Consider the following 12921-nt stretch of genomic DNA (forward strand, 5'->3'; position numbering starts at 1 on the left):
ATTTATGGCAGGTCGACCGGCTCTACAGTCACACATTCTGACAGGTCACAGATTTCGGTGCAATGCCGGAAAAGCCTGTGTTAGTGTATCTAGCCAGGTAAAGGGTAGACGATTTCTTTATATAGGCCTAATTGTATTTTACTTTTATTTTAGAAGTTATCTGTTGTAGTTATGGCTGATACTGGGGCAGGTTCATCACAAAAAAATAATTAGATTAAAATTAAACGAAGAACAACTAAAAACTAAAAGGAAGAGTGACAGACGACAGGCGAAAACCCGAGTCAACCTCGGTCAGGCTTTCATCAGATGGAGACAATTATGGGATTGTAAAGGATTCAAAAGCGACCCCGAATTGGCCCTCTTCCTCCTAGACAGGTATGTAATATGTCTATTTCATTCATAACTTTACAATGCCAGACATAGTTGTACGTCGGTAGCCTACATGCAATTACGTCCCCCTTCCATTTAGCGCTCGTTTTTTATTTCTTTTCAGTCCATGTTTGTGTTGGCCTACTATTTTGTTTTTGTCCCCATTCTTGTGTAAAGAGTCCTTGGGTTTCATGAAATGCGCTATATAAAGCTAAAGCCCTATTCGCACGGGATTAGTATCACCCCCACACACACACACACACACACACACACACACACACACACACACACACACACACACACACACACACATCTGAGATCTGAGTTGCATGTGGCACATTCGTAAGGGTTAAGGAAGAAGCCTGTGATTTTACTCAAATTTACTGACATATCTTTACCCTCAGAGTTGGGTAATCGGAGGCGCGCAGAGGACGGCCAGGGCTAGGCCGCTGCACCGCAATTGGGTTGAAGTTCTGTATCTTTTTGGGCGGAGCCTGGTAAGGATTACCAGAGGCGCATCGCCTATCCCCGGCACTGCGGCACCAACACAGCATCACCATCAGCCCTCGGACGAAGCCGCGGGGAGCGCGTCGACTTGGGCGCGGAGGTCTCCGGTCAGGCGGTGGTCCAGACATAAATTGGTCATCAAAGACGGCGTCCGCAGCCCCCCGCGATCCCATATCCGTCTTCGCGAGCAGGATAAAAAGGCGTACACAAAACAAAAACCTTGAAAAATGTATATACGACCCCGCCAAATCACAGACATTTGCACGGGACTAATATTATCACAGGATCTCGATATTCGGCGAAATATGGTAGGTCATTTACGGTGAAATTTTTACTTGACAAATTACAGACATGGCCGATTCGCACAGGATTACCAGGTCACCAGGTAATACTAATCCTGTGCGAATAGGGCTTTAGTTATTATTATTATTACACTGCTACAACAAACTCTTAATGCTTTGGCTTGTGACACAGTGACTGTGATAATGTTACCCGGTTTAGCTCACGATACATCCAAAGTAGGCTAAGTTACAATATGCAACACTTATAATGCAACGATGCATCTGTAACATACTCTCTTATTGTAAATGAATGATTTTCTGTCTGAGCAAAACATTCATCACAACTATATGACATCCCAGTAACGCTTACTCAGTAATCTGCAGTGGGTAACAGGCTACATGCTTTCCTCCCGTGGACATTACGTATTTTTTGCTGCATCAGGCACATTATTGTTGCCTTTGTTATTGTTGTTACTATCCCTAGATAACGGTAGATTTGTGTATCTAGTATAGTATTTATCCACGATATTCACATATAAGGGTTTAAGCATGGATATTCTGTTTTGCAGCTATGCAAAAGTAAAAGATCCTTACGACAGCAGGTGTGGTGAAAACACTACAGCTTTTGTCTAAAGGGGCCGCTAGAATCAACACAAACTGAAAGTTCCTCCTATCCACTCTAAGTATTGTGTTTGCGTGAACCAGAAATGTGTTAGTATGCTCACGGTACAGATCCATTTGACCGACATGACTGAAGCGTGGTGTCGTGACGTCATACATCCATGGTTAATGCTCCACGCCCTTGACCGGCAGCTGATTGGACGAACGCGTGACGTGGGTCTGGCTTCTCGAGAATTTCAACAGAGTATCATGGCGGCTCGCTGAGAATATGATCTAGTATTTTACGAAAATAGTTCACTGAAACGTGTTTCTGAAAACATTTTAAGCAAGAAATAGGCCATGCGGTTGCTGAATCTGTCTTCATTTCAGATCGACAAAGGTTAGTTTGAAAGATTTTCATCTACTTCTACTGGATAGTCGCGTCGCGTTCATCGGATTCATTTGCATAAACATAGGCATCGGGCAGCTTTTTAACACGCAGCATTTTTTTAAATGCAGCACCGCCTTCCCGGAATGCTTTGCGTGCACGTTGAAGTCGCTTGACGTCACCTATAGGAATAGAGTGGAGCACAGCGCGACAGAAGCGTCGCACGGTCAAATGGATCTGTACCGTCAGTATGAGCCTTACCGGGTTGCCTTTGCTCTGCATGAGGCTGTGGTCCTGTTGCTCCGGTATGATGGGGGAGGACTTCAGCGGGGGGGAGAGAGTGAGGTCCCGACGTAGAGGCCGTGAATCCATCTTTTCCCCCAGTCTGTCCAGCTTGTGCGCTGAGTCTTTACCTCCTTCCCTCCTCTCCTTTTCTTCCCCCCCTTCACGGTTCTTATGCCTCTGTCGTTGCACGGTGTGCGGGCGCTCCTCTCCATGAGCATGACTATGCTCAGGCCTCTCCTCCCCGGACCCATGGGGCTTGTGGGTAGTGGAGTCTCTTGGCTGTAAAGGCTTCATCTCCATCTCATAATTGCTTATTTTCTCCTCATCCTGCTCCAGCAGCCGGCCTCCCCTACCGTGCACGCCCCTGCGCCCCGACGTCCAAGACGCAGTTGAGGACGACTCTGTCCACCTGTCCCCTCTGGCCTGTCTGTGATTGGACGATCCGTGCTCCCGGGACTTGTGATTGGAGGAGCTGTGTTTGTGTCCGTTGGTGCGGCTCGCTCCTCGTCCGCTGAGCACACCTCCTCCTTTCGACAACATCCCTCTCCGCTTGTCTTCGCTCCAGCTGTTGGCCCGTGTGTACTCCCCCTTCCCTCCTCCTCCACTTTCACCTCCCCCACTTCCTCCCTCCATCAACACCTGGATCTCCGTCTGCCCTCCCCCACCTTTCTCACCCCTTTCTCCTCCGTCCTTCCCCTTGTCCCCGTGGTCCACGGCGCTCTGTCGGTGGAAGCGGGCACTCTTGCTGCGTTGGGACGGCCTGGCGGGGGGAGGAGGGGTGTGGGGCGGTGAGGAAGAAGGGGGGCTGAGATCAGGGGTGGCGGCATCGTTAGATGGGTCGTCGGAGCCCGCGCTCTTTACATAAAGGTCGGGGCTGTCAGCGGTGCCAGCGCTACTCGACAACCCCTCACCCTCCACCTCGCTGGACACCTGACGTTTGGGACGCTGCACCTCCATTCCTGCAAAAGACAGAAGACTTCAGAATGAAGACGGGACATTTTGGGAGGTGGTGAAACGGTGAGGTGGGGAAGCTAAGCTGTCTTCATGCTTGTTAGCATGACACTGCCATCACTGCTTACTTCTTAAAACTTCTTTAACCCTCCTGTTGTCCTTGGGTCAAATGGGACCCATTTTCAAAAAGTTTATATATATATATATATATATATAAAAAATATATATAATCTGGGTTTCTTTCAACCAAATTGTCAAAAGAAATAACGTGTAACGTTTGATGTTTCCATAAAACACTCTTCACAAGTAAAATAAATGATCAGTTCACTACGTTTATTGAATTTGGGGGATTTATTTAATTTTATAGCAAATGGAGAATTTTTTTTAGAAAAGACTGTCGAAAAGAACAACGAAAATGTTGAAAGAATCGCAACAAAAGTAAAAAAAAAAACATTGGGAAAAGCGACAAAACAAAAAAAATATTAATTTTAAATTTTGACCCAGAAAAACAAAAGGTTACATGGTCGACGGGAAGACAACACAAGGGTTAAATGACAGCACAATAAGTATCAGTACAGCCAACAATGTCATGCGTTATCTCTGAACATGTTAGGGACGGTATAGGAAAATGATTAGGGTGGGGAGGGGGGCTTGACTCTTTATTATTTTTATTTTTTTTAAAGCATAACCCCCTCCAACATTATAATTTTTTTTCTTTGGACCCTACCCAAAAAACAATTTGTGGCAAACATAAAATGATGAATATGTCCATCAAATCTTTTACATGATGCCTGAGTGGCATGGCCAGGCCTTTTGGAGACGTTTACTCCAGAAAGAAATGTGTGATCTAACTAATTAGTCTTTTAAAACATTTACATTTACAATAAATCTCCCAATGGAAGATTGAATGTGGGATGAGAAAAAGTTGAAGGACCCTCCCCTGCTTTTCCAAAAAAATCAATCTACCTTCCCTTCTCTTACACCCTAATTTGTGTACAGTCCCTTAGTTTTTATCTGCAAACAAATGCAAAGGCAATAGCAGGGTACACAATGATGTCCATGCACGAATCAACACAAACATGTTGCAAAATGTCAGCACTGATACTTGTTGACATGGATGTCCTCACAAAAGAAACAAACAGCCGCTGAGAGCAGAATAGATGGCAAAAGAACAATCACTGTCATCTCAGGTATCTGTGTGTGGGAGTGTACAGTACGTGTCATAAAGTCAGTGAGTGTGTGTGTGTGTGTGTGTGTGTGTGTCTGTGCGTGCGTAGGTGCGTGCGTGCGTGCGTGCATGCGTGCGTGCGTGCGTGTGCGTGCGTGTGTGTCACTGTGCTAGGTAGTGCATGCATGTTCTTGTGGGTTGGCTACCTGCAGTGCTGTACAGGTGTGAGTGACAGAGGCAGAAACGCAAAGCTGGAGGGTGGTTGACACTGACCTTTATCACCATCCCACACACACATATACACACACATTTGTGTTTTGTTTGTTCATGCATGTGTAGGCACATGTGTTGTTTCATATGTGTCTGCTTGGCTGGGTTTGTGGATTATGTACATTTGCGGAGTATATGTATGTTGTGATTTTAGTGTGTGTGACCACCATTTCCTGGGTGCTGGAACGAAGGGGAGAACTGCTTGGCGGTGACCCTCGCCATGCGACTCTCCTCCTGGGCTTTCTGAGCTGCTCCTACTGCTGCCTCGGCTTTACCCTGTGCATGAGCCGTCCTGACACACAGAAGACACACAGAATGTATAGAGGACAATAAATAAATCAAACTTTAAACATTCAGAACACTACATTAGCAGTAGTGTCCAAAAACATTTAAGAAGAAAAAAGTACAGCAGGTTGGAAGGAGATAAGGAATTCTCAATCAAAAGAACAGAATAGAAAACCATTGTCCAAATATACTGTAGGTAAAAAAGAACACAAAAAAAGTGCCAACAGTGCACCACAGTATTTCAGTTTTTCACTGATACAGGGGTATTTGTGTTTGAGCCCTCGTTTATTCAATACACACAAGACTCTCAGAACTCAATTAGTTCACCTCCATTAACTTTGTATTGGATTTAGGGATGCAACGATTATAGATTTTGTTGGTACGATTATAGTCTAAAAAATTATCACGGTTTCACGATAATTATGCATACGCGAGCATTTATGTTGTCAAGGAGGTTTAATAAGAACTGCACACACTGCTACACATAACGTGCAGTCAGTTAACACTCAGTGTAGCCTTTACCAATAATTAATTGTGACGTTTTAAAGCGTCTAGTGCATCCCTAATATATAGTGCTAATATATAATATATATATAATTGGATTCTTGTGTTTGTTGCCCAAGGGCTGATGGGAAACCTTGCAATGTGGGCCCAATCCGTTAATGGTTGGAAGAAAAATAAAGTTCAGGTAACCGTATGCAAATTAAGGAATTTGTTTGTCCTCACAATTATTCCAAAAGTGATCTTGTTTAAGTTGTTGGGACCCACATAAAAACAAGTTGGTAACCATAATTGTCCAACACACAACTAATTAACCTGACATGGTGGACACCAGTTAGTGTACAGGCACACTAAGCAGGCTAAAGACAACTTTTTCTCTTCGCTTTGACCTTCTGTCCATACCAAGCCGACACTTTTCTCACCTGAAAACAGAGCTTTTTGAATTCACTATGCTCCTTTAGTGGTCTGACAGAACAGAAAAATATATAACAGCTACTGTATGTAAATCGTGAGTTGGGCTATTTTACATCATAGTGTATTTGATCACAGAAAGCCAGAGGGGACAGAACAGAGGTTTAAAGAGCTAAGATTCCAGATGTTAGCTATGATGCAGAGACTTGTTGTTTGCCCACTTAAAGACAAAGAAGACATTTAGCCGTTTTTTTATGACATTTGGGTGTTTCAGTGTGGTTGGAAAACTGTAAGAAAACAATCCGAAAACAAGTTGTGCAGACACACAATTTTCACATGGAAACTGTGTTTGCAAAATTAAAAAATTCAACGTTGTGGTAGTGGTTGCTAGGAGCCGTTAACATATTTCACACTGATCAAAGGTATCCAGCTATCTAGATGGCACGCCAGACTTATAGAGCTTAACGGTGTGGTTCCGGAAGTAAAAAAACATTATTAATTTTCTCCATAAGGATTTTGGTTATTGGCCGTAACATCTAAAACCATCAGAGGTAGACTTGCCACAAACTACGAGATTGTGAAACGAAGGTTTATGCTCCTGTAGAAGCAACCTGTTCTCACTCTCAAATAAGGACGCTTGGGCAGTGGCTCTCAGCGTCAGATACGACGCAAAAAGCACCCTTCAGCGTGTGTGTAGAACGCACCGGGCAGAGCAGCAGCTACGTTGCACTTTTTAGATGACATAGTATAATTAGCGACAACAGTAGCGAGTAGTATGAAAGGCTGAAATTCCGCGTAGGGAGGATGGTTGGGGTGATGGATGGGTCAAACAACACAGGACTTTCACCCTGGGGTTAATGTCCAGCGTGTCACTTTTCCTAAACCCAACTGTCGCGTTCTTATTTTCCTAAATCCAACTGCCACGTGTCACGGAAATGTACCTTTTATAAGTGGAGGAGAGGTGGGGGCGCGCGGCAAATATGGAAGGCACGTATCATGTGGACCATAGACAGTATATAAGGGACCAACAGATCCTGTTGCTCTGGACGGAGACCAGTGAAGGATATTAGAAGCACTTTTCCGGTGAGTGCTGAGCATTACTGCGCAGCCTCCAACTGAGAGAGACGACGTAAATGTGACGTGAGCAACCTGTCTGAAAGTTATAAGTCTTCTGGTAGCTGTGCCAAGAGAAATCTCAATCATTCCCAATCTTGCAGAGACGGAGAGTGTAGGTATATGTAAGGAGATAACATGGACACAGGCTAATTATTGCTAACTAAAATGCTAGTTAACATTAGTAATTAAACTTAAACAGCTAATGTAAGTCGAAACTGCCTGCGCGCTTCTCCTGTACTACACGGTAATTCCTCTACTATGCGACAGAAAGTCGCGTGGTTATGACACAATCGTTAGCCTATTTTTTAAAAATGTCTGCTACGGAGCCATAACGTGAGGTACAAGGTGATGGAGCCTTTTATACATTGTCGTGTTTCTTTAGAAATAAACAATGGACAAAAAAAGTCTTTAAACGCAGATGTAAAGTTATTCGCTGTCAAAGTGACGTCAAAATGAATGGTAGCATCAAAATGGCGCCATAGGAGGTTTGAGCTCTGAAGCGAAGCTTACCCCCTCGATGTGGACGCGCCAACAATTTTGTTGTCATTACTTAGAATTCCTCATGGGGGCGACAGGAACTACGCACTATAGCTTTAAAACTTTTAGGCATTTAATGAAACGTCAACGGACATACTGAATAGGGAAAATCACTTTGTTTTGTATTTTACTGTGTGTCTACTAACACTAAGGCCTTTTTTCCCCTGTGATAATGGAAACTTAAATAACACAGCTACACACAATCACATCTCTGTTGAGCTCATATAAATATTTTTTTCTCAGGTATTATTATGAAACAAATATGCAGCATACACCCCTTCATCCATATGAGTTATTTTGTGTTGTTGTGGCCCACAAATGTCATTATAAAAGACACCTGAGCCAGAGGGTGAGAAACACAAGACTATGAACAGCAACATATTACATGATACCTCACACAGTCGCTATGGGGGGACAATTATCACAGAGCTACAGTATGATGTGGTGGTTTGTATTCCGTATCAGTTTACAGGCTCTGTAGTCATTTGCACAAAATTGAAATTGTGTTTACTATCAGAAAATAATTCATCTCACTGCCTCTGCCTGTCGGGCTTTTCGCATCTCCTTCATCTCTTCAACTGTTTCTTTACAGCCTTCTTTTCATATCTGCTTTGCTCTTTCTTTTATTTCTTCACATGTTCCTTTCTTCCTCTACCTAATTGCTCCTTCCTTCTTTATCACAATCCCCTTTTCATCTGCCTCTTGTCCCACCCATTCTTTCTAGTTATATCAAACAGATCCTTTCTCTCAATTACAACCCTCTTCTCAACTACTCTCTTTTTCCATTCGCCTATCTTTCTCTGTCTTTCGAAGGGCACTCCTGTAAAATAGCCTCTCCATCCCTCCCTCCATTTTCTCTGTCTGGGCAGTAACAGTCTTGATGCAGTGTTGCATGTCGATGGCCATTGATTTCCTCTCCGCCTCAATGTTGCTCTTTGCCACTCTCTGCCAGCGCTGCTACGCCAGGCCCACAGAATACTCAACACCGCTGTGTGTGTGAGTGCATGCCTGTTGGTTGTGGGGGAGGTGAGGTGTGAGAAGAGAGAAGACTTAGTGACTTACTAGTCTTACTGTTATAAATGACATAATCACATGTAAACCTTTTTGACAGAAGTCTCGTATTCACAAAGTTTTAATGTCATGAACAATCTGCTTCCCGTGCAAACCCACTCTTGGCACAACCTGCTCTCACCTTGGCTCTCACACCACAACACAAAAGACTCCTTTAATCTGTCTCTCTCTCTCTCTCTCTCTCTCTCTCTCTCTATCTCTCTCTCTCTCTCTCACCCTGTCCTCCACAATTTCCTAGTCTCGCATTGCCAGACCTTCCTCAACAGCACTGCAGAGGAGGGTCTGGCTAGTCCACACAGCATTCTGGGATGGGAGAAAAACGTGCTCTGGTTTATTGCCATTTCTTTAAACCAATCACAATCGTCATGGGCGGCGCTAAGCGCCGAGCGGAGCCACGATGCCGCTGCAAAATAGCCTCGGGAAGGAACTTGTTTTGGTGTAACGTGTACATTCAAAAGTTGTTTTAGTCGTGCAACAGAAAACTCAGATTGGACAGATAGTCTAGCTAGCTGTCTGGATTTACCCTGCAGAGATCTGAGGAGCAGTTAACCATAGTCCTCATAAATCCACTGGAGTTTAAAATTCTAACACAAAGAAAGCGGAAGGTACCGGACATCTGGCCGAAAAGAGTGAAATCCGGCGGAATTTCTGGCGGCAACGGAGCAATCCCGTAGGTCGAACGTCATGGATATAGACTACAATTTCCTGTCCCACTCCTGTTTTTTCCCAGGAACAACCTGTTCCAGGATGAATCAACTGCCTGGAGAGAAAAGAGATACCTGTTCAATGGGGGCTTGAAAAAGAAAAAAAGAGCTGCAGGTGGAGAGAAGAGAGAAAGGAAAGAGAGATGAAGTGAGGTGATGAGGAGGAAGGGACAGGAGTGTGTGACAAGAGGGTGTAATGGAGAATGGCATGGGGAGAGACTAAAAAGGAAGATAAAATGTGGAGTTAAAAGGTGTTACGTATTCAACATCAATGAATCATTACCAGATTAATTGTTGTGAGCCGGCGTAATTACAGCAGTGGCCGAAGGATTGACAACCTCTACATTAAAGCAAAAGGAGGGGTTTATGACAGGGCTGCCCATTGGCTGGCATAGCTGTTTAGCCATTTAGCAGGTATAATGTTTACAGTGTTCACCATCTAACGCTCAAATTGAAATGTTCGACTCGTGGTGGCATAGGAGGAAAAGTCAGGCAATCATTAAGGTCATTAGGTTTTATTCTCACAATGAATGTCTCATGGCATTTTACTGCAAATACCATATTGGTCTGAATATAAGACGACCTTCCCCCCTCTTTCAAGACAAATTTTTGGAAAAATACTTTGAAGACCATATCTTGTTTTTATAGAAAATATTTTTTTTTTTTAAATAATTCTAATAACATATAGACACACAATAAACATTGACTAAAACAGGATAGGCTGTTGTTTTTAACATGTTAAGTTGTAAATAATATTTTCAATATCTTTTTAGATGAAAGTGTCACATATAAATTAACGGTAAATATTTCCAAGGCCTTCAGCTGAATGACTGCTCTGGTAATGTGCATCATTCTGTTTTTCAGTAATCACACACTATCTTCAACGCTTTGAGGACCACGGTAAGATTTTGGTCTGTTACAGTCAACGTGAGCGACGCAAACGACTAGAAAATGGCACAGGTAATTACAAAACGTGGTGTGTATGTCGCTCCTCTCGCTTTCCCTCACCTTCTCTCTCTCCCTCTCTATCTCCCTCTCTCTCTCCTGCCGTATTTGATTTTAAAATCGGCGATAAAGCATGGGGTGTTTTAGGGCGTGGCTATGATGTAATTGCCAGTGAATGTGTGTAACGTAACGTGGCTCCTCCCTCACTGTTCCCTCTCGTCTGAAATCATCACATCCACAACCAGGATGGCTGCGCCCGTAACGGCAAACTTGATGACTCATAGCAGATCTCCACAAACCAATGGGTGACGTCACACATGCTCTGTCCATTAATATTAACAGTCTATGGTCTCTCCATGTTTCAGGCCCTGGCACTAGCTAGCTGTGAGGGACGGTGACTCGCTTCAGTTATGAGGGCAACACGCGTTTTACTCGTTTCGTGTTGTTGGCGACATCTGTTGTTGTGGGTGTATTACCATAAAAAAAAGTCTAGACCCCAAATATAAGACGACCCCACTTTTTCAGTCGTATTTCCAGGTTAAAAAAAGTTCTATATTCGGCCCAATACGGTAATCTACAAGTTAATCAGGTATTTCAATCTATACCAAAATGGTGGACCAACGCACTAGGCCTACTGACATTGCCATCCCTGGAGCTGTGTGGCTAAAAATACCAAATATATGCTGATTCAAGCCTCTCAGATGTGATGATTTACTGCTTTCCCCTCTTTTAGCATTGTGAGCATTGTTCATGTATTGTAGAGGTAAAGCTGGTTATCTCCAGAATAATACAGTATAATAAATACAACTGTAATCAAATTCTCATTTCTTCCAACAGAACCCAGTTTGGATGCTTACTTAACAAAATATTCTTGGACAGGCAACACAAAGGTTAGATGTATGCTTTATTATTCATTTTCAAACAGCATGCTTTACTTTTAGAAAGGACAATTTTTTTTACAGAAAAAGAATAACCAAGGAGTTTGGCAAAGGTAACGCTCTCTTTATCTTTTTGATAGAATTGCTGGAGTGTTAACTTAAAAATACAGATCAGGACAAAACCACTATCTTCCAATCATTTTGGGTCTAACACAATAGAGGTTCCAGTCTTGAAAAAGGGACTTTTCTAATGTAACTTGTAGTCCCACAATATAATGTAATTGCTAATGATATGACCCTTGACTTTTATTATGTTGCTCTTGTGTTTTTGATTTTGATGATGCTAAAAATAAAAGACAACCCTTCTAACACTTTGTACCGAGTATCACTCTTACTGCAGTCTAAAGCTTGGCAGACCTGCCATGCAGTTGCTACGCTATGATAGGACAATCACTGTTCGGGGAAGGATCAATTATACCCTGCAGGTGATTTGAGGGGGGATGATGGGGAATGTCATTCCTGTTGTTGATGTAAATTACCAAAATGCATGCCCCTTGTTAACCTGCTTCCCCCTCTATAACCACTAGTAGCGCAGAGAGTGCAGGGACAGAGGGATTGTTTAGTTGAATATGTTTGTCTAGTCTGCCTGACTCATTAATCGTTTAACTGGGTTTGTGCAAGTTAGAATCTATGGCCCCGACCACGGCTTGGAAATCGGAAAGCTTAAGACAACGATCAGACAGAGCGCGTTTTAGTAGCCTGGGGTGGCTTTTTGTCATTGTTTTCAATAAGAGCTAAGCTTTTTGCTAGCTGCTTTTGCGTTGCTGAAGGCCTCATGGTTTATTCTGGAGCACCCTGAATGTTTGAGTTGAAAAAACTTCAACTCAGAGTGGAAAAAACGCCAGACGTCATTTAACTTCAAAGCAGAAAAACGTCTGGCTGAGGAGGGGTGATTCGATAGATGCCTAGCAGGGATCACAAAAAAACACGAAAAAACGCAACTCGTCTGATAGGGGCGTATTCAACAAGAAAGGCAATGCAGTGCGCCTCGGGTATTCCAACTTGCTGATCGCGGCCTGTGTATTGCTAAATCCATAGCACTGTCTGTGGTGTTGAAGTAGCAGACAAATTTGCAATTGGGACTTTTTCTGTGAGCCCCGCCCTTTTGTCAGTTTTGTTTTGGATCTATAATATTCTCTAAACTATATAGCAAATATACCAAAGTATTGCATACACTGCCAAAGAGATGCCAAGGCCAAAAAGGACAAGGGAGATAGAGGACAGCGAAGAAGTAGAGAACCAAAGCAAACAGTAGATGGAGGACACAAAGGAAAAAGACAAATGCAGGCACACCAAGATGAGGCGAGAAGAGAGACAGGAAGAGAAAGTCTAATCCAGGAATCTAAGCTCCTCCATTATCTCATGTCACTCTTAACCAGCTGATGAGGATGAGGGTGATTCACACCTGAATATCTAACAGAGCTTTCCAGTTTGCCTCACTGCTAACAGTATGTGTGCATGCGTGTGTTAGGCTTTAGGCTTACAGATGAAACGAGGTCACAGGATTGTAGGGAATGGCTCCGTCCACAAAGCACAGTGAGTCACTGGTGTGTTTATCTGGAACCAACTAATCACAGGTAGCCTGATGCCACAT

The 12921-nt window shown here is 43.3% G+C and overlaps 1 protein-coding gene across 1 annotated transcript in view; it reads right to left on the reverse strand.

Annotated features, from left to right (window-relative positions):
• Nucleotides 1-12921, reverse strand: part of jph3 (junctophilin 3) — a 72765-nt gene that overhangs the window by 17665 nt on the left and 42179 nt on the right. Inside the window, exons 4-5 of the mRNA XM_031310204.2 lie at nt 4987-5111; nt 2407-3389 (exon numbers count right to left, since the gene is read on the reverse strand). Coding sequence (XP_031166064.1) covers nt 2407-3389; nt 4987-5111 — 1108 coding nt within the window. The remainder of the gene's footprint in view (nt 1-2406; nt 3390-4986; nt 5112-12921) is intronic.

Source organism: Sander lucioperca, chromosome 7 (genome assembly GCF_008315115.2).
Source record: "Sander lucioperca isolate FBNREF2018 chromosome 7, SLUC_FBN_1.2, whole genome shotgun sequence".
Taxonomy (NCBI): Eukaryota; Metazoa; Chordata; class Actinopteri; order Perciformes; family Percidae; genus Sander; species Sander lucioperca.